This window comes from Cucurbita maxima, unplaced genomic scaffold, assembly GCF_002738345.1.
Source record: "Cucurbita maxima cultivar Rimu unplaced genomic scaffold, Cmax_1.0 Cma_Scf00021, whole genome shotgun sequence".
NCBI classification, from domain to species: Eukaryota; Viridiplantae; Streptophyta; class Magnoliopsida; order Cucurbitales; family Cucurbitaceae; genus Cucurbita; species Cucurbita maxima.
This window is the reverse complement of record NW_019272037.1, coordinates 157911-170323: the sequence shown is the minus strand read 5'-3', so window position 1 is coordinate 170323 and position 12413 is coordinate 157911. Positions and strand designations below refer to the sequence as shown.

General features: G+C 39.2%; 3 protein-coding genes across 6 annotated transcripts in view; 2 read left to right on the top strand and 1 right to left on the bottom strand.

The window, feature by feature from the left end:
- The window catches only part of LOC111495690 (uclacyanin 1-like), a 1731-nt gene extending 1229 nt beyond the window's left edge, over positions 1-502 (top strand). Inside the window, exon 2 of the mRNA XM_023145846.1 lies at positions 20-502. Coding sequence (XP_023001614.1) covers positions 20-426 — 407 coding nt within the window. The 3' untranslated portion in view covers positions 427-502. The remainder of the gene's footprint in view (positions 1-19) is intronic.
- Positions 503-812: 310 nt separating this feature from the next.
- On the top strand, positions 813-1725 carry LOC111495688 (BAG family molecular chaperone regulator 5, mitochondrial). Its single transcript, XM_023145843.1, has one exon. It carries the CDS (start codon positions 943-945, stop codon positions 1546-1548), a length of 606 nt encoding a protein of 201 aa, XP_023001611.1. The 5' UTR covers positions 813-942; the 3' UTR covers positions 1549-1725.
- Positions 1726-2578: 853 nt separating this feature from the next.
- On the bottom strand, positions 2579-10062 carry LOC111495660 (U4/U6.U5 tri-snRNP-associated protein 2-like). Of its 4 annotated transcripts, none has more exons than XM_023145792.1 (11): positions 9868-10061; positions 7684-8022; positions 7329-7573; positions 5657-5741; positions 5390-5575; positions 5133-5300; positions 4843-5040; positions 3510-3681; positions 3235-3406; positions 3030-3151; positions 2579-2931 (listed from the first exon to the last, which is right to left on the bottom strand). In XM_023145792.1, the coding sequence occupies exons 2-10, from the start codon at positions 7999-8001 to the stop codon at positions 3058-3060; spliced, it is 1638 nt and encodes a 545-aa protein (XP_023001560.1). In that variant the 5' UTR covers positions 8002-8022; positions 9868-10061; the 3' UTR covers positions 2579-2931; positions 3030-3057. The 4 variants fall into 4 exon arrangements, with proteins under 4 accessions (XP_023001560.1, XP_023001561.1, XP_023001559.1 ...); XM_023145793.1 differs by having other exon boundaries at positions 3034-3151; XM_023145791.1 differs by having other exon boundaries at positions 2579-3151; positions 9864-10062.
- Positions 10063-12413: the final 2351 nt, after the last annotated feature.

The window sequence follows — 12413 nt, the reverse complement described above, 5'->3', positions numbered from 1 at the left end:
GGGGGGGGGGGGGGTGCAGGGTTCGCATACTCGATGGCACAGGGTAAGATAGTGGAGCTGCAAAGCAAGAAGGAATACGAAGCGTGCGATGTAAGCAACTTCATCAGGATGTACACTGACGGCATAGATATCGTGCCGTTAAACGGAGAGGGAATCCGCTACTTCGCGAGTAGCAAACAAGAAAGCTGCAAAAAGGGCCTGAAACTGCACGTACAAGTGGAAGCCCAAGCCCAAAACCAAGACCAAACCCAACAGAAGGCCCAAATGAAAACGACAGGAGTTGAAACAACGAACGACGTGTCGGACGGTGATTCAGCGGCAGCTCCGCCCACTCCTTCCGCCTCTTCTCCGCCCTTAACTGCCATGTCTTATCTCACTCTCACCTTTTTGCCCTTCACCCTTTACTTATCTTATTGGATCATATGAAACATTTTTTTTCCTTTCTAATGTGGTCTTATAATTAAGTATATTATGGCGGGTGGTGATAATTAGTTAAGCACGATTAGATGCTCTAAAATGTTTTCTTAATCGCTTCTTCAGGAGTTTAAATGCATTAAAGTTTAGAGCTATTATGACGAGTGACGGGCAATTAGATTATTGAGAGTGAATTAGTGAAAGATTATGAGTTTATAAATGAAGAATACTATCTTCATTGGTACGAAGGATTTTGGGAAGTCCAATCCGATTTTTTTTAGAAAGCCCAAAGCAAAACAATAGGTTGTGATTGGTAACATACTTTTGAATAAAGATGTCACTTTCTTGTACACTTAAAGAAGAACTCACTTTGTAATGTAATGATCAAAATAGTATGAATTGGGTTTGAGATTTTGAGGCATTTGAAGCAAACATATTTTTAAAAAAGAGATCGTCGGAATACAACGGTCCAACTCCCTTCACCCCTCTTCTTCTACCTCGCCGTTCACCGTCCCATCGCTTTCCTCCATGAATTCCACATCTTTCTACTATGCCACCGCCACCGCCACCTCTTTCTCCTACTCTTCTAATAATCACCATTCTACCCCTCCCAATTCCACCCCTGTCCTTCTCCAACCTTCTCCTCCTCCCTCCCTTCAATCCTCCGCTGCCGCGAAGATCCAGGCCGCCTACCGTTCTCACCGGATCCGCAGTCTCTACAAAACTATAGCCGCCATCGACAGAGAGGCCGATCAGATCCAGGCTCTAATTCAGCGCCAGGAGACGGTCGACGCCGTCAGAAGCAACGATCACGAGAAGCTGAGGATGAACGAGGCGTTGATGAGTATCCTTCTTAGGTTGGACTCGGTGCCGGGGATCGATCCCGCGGTGAGGGAGGCGAGGAGGAAAGTGAGCCGTCGGATCGTCGGCTTGCAGGAGATCTTGGACGCCGTGTCGGAGGCGAAGGTGGACTTCAACGGATGGGATTGCGACGGATTTGTGAGGAATTGGGACGAGACGTTGGCGGAGATGGAGGCGGAGGTTTGCCGGGAGAGAGGCGGCGATGAAATGGAGAGGTTCTGTGCTCAGTTCTTAGGGTTCCGTTGCTTCCAGAGGTTTCTCAGTGGGTCCTAATCTACTGTGGAGTTGCCTACAGTTATCTTGCACATTCTACTAAGATTTGGACACGTGTTTTATTGTTATTATTTTTAAGCCAAGGGATTATAAAATGTGTGCAGTTTATAAAATTAGAAATCAAAGGAAGGAATTTTATTAAGTGTTTGAAAATTATGGAATATTTTAATGGCTAAACTATAGAGCTTATTGTGAATTTGTACTTGTTTAAAAACTACCAGATCAAACAGATTTTAGTCATTAACTGTATACGTAATAAACAAAGTAATCGATTCTCGAAACTTCTAAAACGGTAAAATAATAAGCTTTCCTCCACTTATTTGAGTTTGACCTGTCATCGATTGCACTAAGAGGTAATACTAGCTATTAGATCAGAGATATGTCGGATGTTCCTCCACTTATCTCATTGATTACACTAAGAGGCGACACTAACTATCAAGTCAAAGAGACAGATGTTCCTCCACTTACCTGAGTTTGACCCGTCATTGACTACACTAAGAGACAATACTAACTATCAGGCCAAAGAGACGTCAAGATGTTCCTCCACTTATCTAAGTTTAACTCATCATTGACAACACTAAGAGCCGATACTAGCCATCAAGTCAAAGAGAGACGTCAGATGTTCCTCCACTTAATTGAGTTTGACCCGTCATTGACTACACTAAGAGACAATACTAGCTATCAAGAGAGGTTAGATGTTCCTCCACTTATCTGAGTTCGACTCGTCATTGACTACACTAAGGCAATACTAACTAGCTACCAAGTCAGAGAGAATTAAGATGTTCCTCCACTTAATTGAGTTTGACTCGTCAGTGACTACACTAAGAATCAATACTAGCTATCCGGGGAGATCATACTGGAGATCATACTAATTATCTACGCTTCCCAAAACTAAACTTGATTAGAAGTTTTAAGAACGAAACCAACAGTTGAAAAAAAAACGAAGTGGGGCAATACTAACTAAAAGAAGTGGCAATGAAGATGAGAATTTGGGAGGAAGGTGAGGGGAAGAGGGGCGTACTAAAGGGTGTGTTATTAATCAGAGGAGGCTGTCTATTACGCTGTAAACTCAAGAATATATGTTCTACACAGCCTACCAAAACAAGCAACAAAAATCCAGTAGATACTCAAAATTACAAACTCTCACAGTTATGCCTTCTCATACCAAATCACTGCAAATACAAATCCTCCGAACTCATAAAACTCATCCCGTTGCCTTACTATCTATATCATAATCATCAATGTTATGTTTGTTACAGAAAAACTCAAGTAGTTTAGGCAACAAAATTTCACCTGCTTTACAGAAATTGGTGTGCAGCAGCATCAGCAGCAGCATTGTCCAGACCTTTCCAGTCCAATTTCCCAAAGTATGTTCAATTGATTCTACAATTAAACGAAGAGATTAGCAGCAAGAAGCTTCCTTTATCTACTATCATCTCCTGTTTAAGTACAGATGCATATATTGTAGAGGGGAAATAAACCAACTAATTGCGCTATTGAACTTCCTATCTATTGCTGCCGTTCATATATCTGCATATAAGCCTCAGATAGAGCAACCATTTGAGGAAGTGTTTCTGAGACGTGAAGATCCTGCATCTCGTACCTGTAATATCGACGTTTGAACGCAATGGGGTCAGGCATTCTAGATCATTGGGTACCATTTACAAAAAGGGAAAGAAGAATTACCATAATTCTTCGGACTTCCTCTGTACAAATACCCTGTAGTACCCTTCATTGGGTTTGCCATCGTGAACAATATTTGCGATCAAATCGTACTTTGAACGTAACTTTTCACTCTCTTTAGGAGTTGGCAAGGGGATGTAATCCTTCAATTCTAGATTCTTGACGGGAAAGTTCACTGAGACCAAAATGTCAATTATTAAATTACCAAAAGATGGTTCATTAAGAAGGCTTCATTCCGCAGTGATATTCTCACAAATATAATGCAATCAAGTCACTACCTAAAGTGGGATTCTTTTCCACAAAAAAGTTGTTCTTTGTAAATCGCCGCATATGAAGAATTAAATACTGAGGCAATCGAGTAACACGGTAGCGCATCCTTGCTATACGTGGCCGTACAACTTCTGTGATAGTTTCACCATCAAATTTTTTCAAAATGTTGAAGAGTGGAACCTAGAAAAGAAATACATAAACGGACATTCAAAATTTAGGTCATAGATATACTAAGAATTACATAATTACTTCTAATTGACCACAAGTTATAATCTCTTAAATAAGAGAAACCTTTCTATTAAAAGAAACTTAAAAGACATGAGAGACGTACGCAAAAGAACGAAATTAGAAAAAGAAGCCTAATTTTCATTCACGTTTATAGAAAAGAAGTTTACAAAACTTGAAGGTTTGAAGATTTCTCCAAAATCAATAATATCCAACATTTATAAGGGAGAAAAAGAAGAAAACTTTTAATACTACAAAATGTTCCCAAGCCTTTTGCTCGCCAATTCTCCTAACAGCAACTATTGAAACAACCAACAAATTTTTATTCCTCTTACAATTATTGCCTCCAAAAAGAAGCATTAAAAGGTATTTCACTCTTGAACCCATGCTGACCTCAAATTTTATCAACCATTTTTATTGAATAGCAGAAAGTCAAGCTCCTAAACGCTTGAAACGGGGGACGGAAGTTGTCCCCTTTGGAATTAGAGTGGATGCTAATGAGGTCTATAAAATCATTCCATCCTTTTCCTTGATCACCTATTGGAATGAGTAAACGGCTTTTCCCTCCACTACAGTCCAACTTAACCAACTCTACAGCGTTAACCCCTTTTGCTGGAAAGTTTCACTAACCAAAGAATTTGATCTATCAACTCTTGTTTCTTTGAAAAGCTTTTGGTTCAGAGATACACTCAACACCAACTTCTGGTTTTCGATGAATCATAGAGAACTCTAAAGAATGGAGATGGATACAGACCTATCCCTATCAGCTTCGGCTATGCAGACACTGTTACCTATAGATCTAGAGTCAACTTGGATAGAGAAGGTTTTCTCCTTGATGGTCAAATAAATTGGACGAAGAAAACACATGGTGAATGGGGCTGGAATGATCAACGGGGATAGTGGTCAGCATGGTTTGGTAGTCTGATGATGGAGAAGGGAAGGGGTTGTGAGAGAGCCAGGAGGAGAAAGTCATGGCAATCTTGAGTACTCTCAAAATCAAACAAGTCTCCAATATTGAACTAAGCATGAAATGAAAACTTTCAAGAGAAAATGGAAACAAGTGGCTGTATAAGTACCCTCCTGTACAAAAGAAACCAGCAAGAAAATTACACCTACCTGTGGTATTATATTTTTCTCCATAACATCTTTGAAAAGAGGTGGCGGCGGTAAATCCAATCCAAGCATTAAGAATGGCATTCTTGAAGTTTCCATTATGACACTGCTACCTTCAGTTCCAGCATCCTGGTCGTCACCATTTTCTTTCTTCTCAGTGAGAGCTTTCGAGTGAATCTCTTTGACAACCTCCAGTTCTCCCTATCCAAAATATAAATATATAACATAAGTTTCAGTTTACTAGTACCATCGGAACGTAATTCACAATATTACTTGAGAAAATTAAAGAGAACCTGGAAACACTCGTAGATTATGCTGCTACTTTTCTTTGAAACTCGCAGTTCTGAATGTAGTGTGTTAAGAAACCATGACATAAATTCAACAGGATCCGACTGTGCACCTATTCGGAAACGCTTTTTACTAGCCTTCATAACTGCTTGCAGGAATTCATGCGGGCTTACCTATAAATTCTTAAGGATTCAAAATCTTTGAACTTAAAAAATAAAAACTCAACCACCGAGAAGAACATCAATGAACAGTAAAGTCAAACCTGTCCTTTGAAGTTTCGTGCATGCCAAATCTTACGTGTGAGTTCACCAAACCGGTGGACAAGTGGAGATCTGCAGTGCTGATAGTTCTTGGGTATGAGGAAGAAGTTCCTGAGTGGTGTAACCCTCATTAAGGATTGAATTGTCACATTTACAAAATCAGTTTCTTTAATGTTGTTAAGCCCCACCTGGTTCCACCAAATTCAAATTTAGCCCTTGATGCCAATCTAACAGATAAGATAACACAAATACAATGAAAATATAATTACCATTCCTGGAAGGTAATCAGAACCATCAAGTGCTCTAGACCATTGCTTCTTCTTGTCAAGCTGCTCAACCTGCTCTTTGGCAAACCTGCACGCAGTGCCAAAAGGACCATTAAAGCATATTTCATTAAAGACAGTATAACATCTATTCATAGTCAAGCACAATAATTTATTATATTCTTATTATTATTATTAGGATTTTAGGTTTCATATTTTGCTCAAATTTGAAGATTTGCTTTAATAATTTGTCTCATTTAAACAAGCTTTAGTTATTTGAAATCCTAGTTTTAATTTTTAAGTTTACATTTAAGTCTAACAAGATGTTACATGAGTAGGGATTATACTCTTCTAATGAGCAATTAACTTTTCTCTAAAACGGAAAAAATTAAGACAAATTTTCAAAGAAATATTTCCTAGTTGGACTACTAAGGTCCTGTGTGGAATTTTAAAGCATCCCTTCTATTTTTCTTTTAATTTTAATGTTGTGCTTTTCCACTAAAATACATTGGATATGGTTTCTATGGCCATGAGAAATCCTAAATCTCGCATATGCATTTCCCAAGAAATTTCCTATCACTGTCCTACATCAAATAGGATTGGGGATTTCATGATTTGATGACCCATGATGATGCTTCACATCTGTATTTACCGAAGATAATGGGTGCAAACACAAATTATATAATGGAACTGTCAATGTTTGTCGTAGATCCATCACTTCAAATTTCATTCAAAATAATGGGTTACTTTTTCTGCAAGGGCAAAAAACAAGGGGGAAGGGATCTTCAACCCACGAGGTGGAACTTAGAAGAACAAAGAGAAGCATAAGATGCTCTAGTGAATTGATAGATAAACTGAATTTGGTAGATCTTTCCTTCAGTAATACTACACTTGCCCCAATATAAGAGAGGAGGCAACAGTTCTAGTGGACTCTTCTTAGTAACTAGAGAATGGGTAGATATACTCATAGACTCCAAAGTTTTGAAGAAAATGAATGATATCAGGTCATGCTCCATTTTTTGTTGGATCCACGAGTATTCTTCTTTCAAATTCCAAAATGATTAGCTCCAGGATCCAGACTCAATCGGAGGTGGGAGGAGGATAGCTCAGAAAAATGGCCAGATTTTAAGATCATGAAAAAATTGAAAAGCTTAAAAGAGAAAATCAAAATATGGACAAAGGTGGATAATTGTTTTCCAAAGGAAATTTAATTAAGATACTGAAATGTACAAAAGATGGGGAGGACAGCCTCCAACCAGACAAATGGAAGTTAAATTAAGCCCTCCAATCAGCACAAGCACCAGAAATAGGATAATAACAAAATAAATTGTTGGACCTACACCAGGAGGCGATAACAAAATGATATTGGTCTAGTCTTTTCCCTAGACTAGTTGCTCGCAAATTCCAATCCAACCAGGACTCAATATTAAACTGCAAGATAAAAAGGTCTCAAAGGTGATAAAGTTCCCAAATCTTTGAGGATGTATATCTTAGCTAAAGACAAGGTTAGAAGTGCTGAACTTAGAACTCGAGGATTTTCTTATTTCTTGTTTTCTTTTTTTCTTTTTGGGTGTTGTGGTGGCATTAGCATAATTTTTCCTTGAACATTGAAGATGAAACATTATTGTACATGCCCTAGTAGTGTGCAAACCAAGTAATGGATGAAGTATAAGCAAACCTTGGATTCAGGACATATCGAATATCATCCAACGAGGGGTCATTAATCTCATATCCATCAGGAAGGCAGTAAACTTTCTCTGTCCGTAGGTTGATGTACACATGGTGTCCTGCTTCAAGACTATGAGTGTAAGCATGAGACTTCTTCCCTCTCCCTTGATAATACTTGCCACATACTAGGCAGGCATAAACATTCAGATTTGACAGAGAGACAGAACAAAACTTTTCAAAATCGAAATCCAAAACCTACAAAGCATGAACAGATATGAATTGGCAAGAAGTAAATAACAAAGTGATCTTAACCCTAAGATGCAGAAATGCACAATGGATGTACAAATAAGAGATAAGCAATGCACCTGACGGTTTACGGTATCAAGATAAGGACAATCTTTTCGAACTTCAACATCACGACTTCGCATTATATGATTTTCATCTTCATCATTTTCTTCATCATCAGTAACATCCCCTTCATCTCCATCATATCCACTTCCATTTTGTTTAGATTTGTAATCTTCTTCTTCATCATCATCGCCATAGTTAAAACCAGGAAGCTGAGGGTTCTCTGAGGCAGGTGGAGAAGAAGGTGACAATTCTCCAAGTGATTTATGCCTTTTTAAGTCTGGACCCAACTCTTCCTCATCTACGACACTATCATTTTGCCTCTTTGATCCCATTCTATCGCCCTTTTTTCCTCTCTGGCAATAGAGCAAATTTATAAATAATATGAATATATATGATATAACATTCTATTAAAAAAAACGCTGCTGCTATGGCGTGAGAAAAGGAACACCCATAGGTGGAGAATAATCTCAGGCCGTGGTGGAAAGCAAGTGAATTGGCAGAAGGTTAAGGAGTGTTAAAGGGCATTTTAAGTAGACTACCGTGAGATTGAGCAAGGGAAAAACCAGGAACGTGTGCAGAAACAAACCCACCCAAAACCAAGTTGAAAATCTGAGATTCAAGGAGATTTACATGGATGTTTTGGCAAGTTGAAGCATGCCTTGAGTTCATAGGAGGGAGAACAATACGACCACAATGCTAAATTGGGAGGAAACCAAGCGTGAAAGGGGCTTACATAAGAGGTGAATGTTTGGAAAGACCCACGAAATTCCAGCTTTAATTTCATGACGTATAGTGCAAAAAACTTGCTCAAGCTTGTCTCAATGGATTAGTTAGGAGTAGGTCTACAATGTCATAGAAGAAACTGCGGAGAGGTAACCTTGGACATAGCGGGAATTATTGGAAAAGCTCTGAAAATTCTGCAACTTTCGCGAGGAAGAAGATGGTTGGTACGTAAGACTCACGTGCGGGTAAGGTGAAAGTGGCCAAAGCTGTTGACAAGTGAAGAAGCACGTGGAGGGCATGTGGCCACGTGGGAGTGCGTATCAGACCTCAGTTTGTCCCGTTCGACTCCTTTTGACCTTTTCTATCAATATTGGCTCATATTAACCCTAAATACTACTAAGTATAGGTGTAATCGGAAGAACTTGGGAAGAAATAACTACTTTAAGGACGTTTTACACAAGAAACGGGCTAAGCGATACAAGTACGTAGCATATCAAAGCTCCTAAACAAGTCTTGGACTTGATATGTATGATAAGCATGTCAATCTTGTGAATAGGAACTCAAATACGTGATTGAATAATGGCAGCATGACCTAATTTAGTAGAATCATGATCGCAAGCATAGAATATGAGCTTGTTAAGGAATCATCATTAGTATGCATAGACTCTAGTATAAGCTTATGAGCTTGTCATAATGCATGATTCGATAGATATGCCATATTGTATGATAGTACGATGTAGGAACCACTACGGGTTCGAGAAATGAACTCCAATAACGATTAGGCCTCACATACAACTATAGTTGGATGGATGATAGGATTGTTCAACTCATGGGATCTTTTCAACAAGATAGAAGAATCCAAATCAACACCCCTATTAGCATTTGGAGTCGAATTAACAGCTGAAGAAGCATGATTCAAACCCCCCTTCTTTAAATTTCCAATGGCCTCAAAAGCACGAGCTCTCCAAAGGAGAGCACGTACAAATTGGGGCTGGAGCTGGAGGTCCATGGTACACTCAGCAATAGCAGTATCATAATCAATTGGCTTCAATTGCATCAAACAAGCCGCTCTATTGCTATGAAACACAGCTCGATCAGGGTGGGATTTGGGAGTAAGACGAAGTGCATTTCATAATGCTCAAGAGCACCAACAAAATCATAACTCTGGAACCTTTTATTCCCATCTTCTTTAAACTCATGGGCTCTTTTAAAACGATAGAAGAATCCAAATCAACACCCCTATTAGCATTTGGAGTCGAATTAACATCCGAACAAGCATGATTCGAACTACCCTTCTTTTTTCGAGTCCCAGATTTCCCCAAACAGATAAAAGCGAAAATGCAACCCCCTCTTCCACTTTCCCACACGCAGAAGATTCAAATGCCAAACAATAATTACAAATATGAAAAACAACGCTCAGAAATTGCAAGATTTCTCGCGGAAAAACTCGAGGCAGAGCAAGTAGACTTACAAACCTGGAATCTGAAAGTAGAGATAGCTGGATTATCTGGGACGCCCTAGGAAGCGAATCGGATTGGGTGAAGATCAAAATTCAAGTTAGATAGCGAGGTGTTGGTAGAAGAGAGAATTCTTGGCGAAAGTTCAGTGAGCGAAAACCCTAGATAGAAGAGGACGGGTTTGGATACAGGTGAGGTCTAATCTTCAAATGTGGATCCCAACTCGTTTACGTTCTATTAGCCGTCGGATCGAACAAACTCACGGTGGCTTCAGTCTTTGATGGACCCATCAAAATATCTCTGTGAGATTTGTGAAGCCTCGATCATGGGAGGAGCCGGGTGTCACAATCCACAATGGGATTGTACCCCGAAAAAGTCATCGAAGACAATGGCTAATTATTTAAGTAGTGGTATTTCCCCTTACATGAGTGTCGAGGAACTGTCTTAAGGGAATATCGAGTCATGGTCCTTCAACCTCTCCTAGGCGCTCAAGCCCGTGGCATGGCTCTGTAAGTGTTAGGAGGCAAATGCCTAGCCTCGTCCTATGGTGGATGTTGTTCTGCCTCAAGTGCCGGAAATGTGATGTCCTCATCGACCCTTCTTCTACCCCTTATAGGTCCAGGCCCGACGTAAGTTCCTCTTCTCTTAAGTTAATTCCTCGTAAGACTTATTTTTCAATACATATTTAAACAATATACCTAGTCACAATGAGGTCTATCAGAGCTAAGTCACGGAGGTATATAATACTCTACCAACAAAAAAGTCTATAAGACCTAAAACCCGACTACTCTAATACCAATCTATTTTACAACCCGATTTTCGAGGCTTTGAGAAATTAGTCCGCGACTTAAAAGACGAAAACTAAAACCAATAAAAAACAAAAAATTGAAAATGTAGGAAAAATACGATAAAACTTTGTGCGATTTTATAGTACCATGGACGAAAACCAAAATCCAAACCAATAGTATACAAAAACATGTATTGTATTAGTTATTTACAAATAGGGTACGGGTGCGGCATACAAAAGAATATATTGCCAACCCTAAAAAGAATACCGACTAACTGATATCCCTATGTGATAACACAGCTCCTGAACACCTCCCTATCTCGACCCATACCTAAAAAAAAAAAGAAAAAAGGGGAGAGTATAAAAATACTCAGTAAGTAACCTACATGTAGGCTCTCATCGCATCTTTAACGTAATAAGTTTCCATAAGCTTGTCTTAGGGCTCTATAAGGTTCAAGCCTAATTCAGGTATTCCCGGACTATTACTTCACTCCACAATGGTGCCTATAACAAGCTAATCTATTTGTACCGTCTCTCGTCTCCCATTAGAATGGGTTTTCTCCACACACAATAATAGCTCCTCAATATACTACTTATATGCTCACTCGTCCACTCTCAAGGCGAGTTTGTTTTACACACAATGTTATATCCTCAATCAGCTACTTGTATTGTCTCTCGTCCCCTCTCAAGGCGGGTTATTATACACACAATAGCGATTTCTCATGTTAACTACATACGTAGTCTCTCGTCCCCTCTCAAGGTGGGTTATCATACACACAGTAGCATTTCTTCGTGTTACCCACTTACGTAGTCCCTCGTCTCCTCTCAAAACAGGTTATCATGCATACAACGATAGTCCCTTATATAGTCTACTTGTGTAGTCCCCCGTCTCCTATCAATGTAGATTATATCATACACACAGTGACTCATCTAATAGTTTCGTTCGTGTTACCATCGATCTTATAAGTTCTCGTAATTCTCTTTGAGTGTCGTGGAGATTTATTAGGTTTTAGGGCGTCTAGGCAAATTAGGTCACAACTTTCATTTCTAGGTCGCTCGAGGTTAGCTCCTCGTGGCTAAGCCAAATCTTAGGGTGCACCTAGGTCTCTAATCCCCGCTCACGATCTTAGGGTTCTCAGTATATCGAGAATATATTGACCTAAGACATTACATAACACTCAGGTTATACGTCCTAAACTTATTATGATTCATACATGCCTCACTAGAGAGATATTTTATCTATCACCTAGTGCACATAAATCATGATCTAAACGTTCATGTCCATGCAGGTTTAGTAAAGACATATTCCTATTAATCAAGTAAGCATAGATCATGCACACGTTCAAGAAAGGTCACTCCAATCTCTTACTCCAACTCTTACTTGAAATTTATTATTAAAATACGTGAAAATCAAGAACATTTTTCATGTCCAAATTTTTCCATCAACAATACTTATTATACATTCGGTTTGATTAATAATGAAACTATGATGTAATATTCAATTGCTTGGTAGAATAAAGCCCTCGATAACTATTGTAGCTTTGAGGTCGTGACCGGAGCACATATTGTGTTTTCTGGATTGTGCTTCTTAGCAGCTATCTGGCATTGGGTGTATTGGGATCTAGAAATATTTTGTGATGAACGTACAGGAAAACCTTCTTTGGATTTGCCGAAGATTTTTGGAATTCATTTATTTCTCTCAGGGTTGGGTTGCTTTGGTTTTGGTGCATTTCATGTAACCGGATTGTATGGTCCGGGAATATGGGTATCCGATCCT

Coding starts and splice junctions, on each gene's coding strand:
- LOC111495688 (XM_023145843.1), top strand. CDS start 943: ATGAATTCCACATCTTTCTACTATGCCACCGCCACCGCCACCTCTTTC.
- LOC111495660 (XM_023145791.1), bottom strand. CDS start 8,001: ATGGGATCAAAGAGGCAAAATGATAGTGTCGTAGATGAGGAAGAGTTG. Junction 3,407..3,509: donor GGAAAAGAATCCCACTTTAG/GTAGTGACTTGA, acceptor TTTTGGTCTCAG/TGAACTTTCCCGTCAAGAAT. Junction 3,152..3,234: donor AGGAAGTCCGAAGAATTATG/GTAATTCTTCTT, acceptor TCGATATTACAG/GTACGAGATGCAGGATCTTC.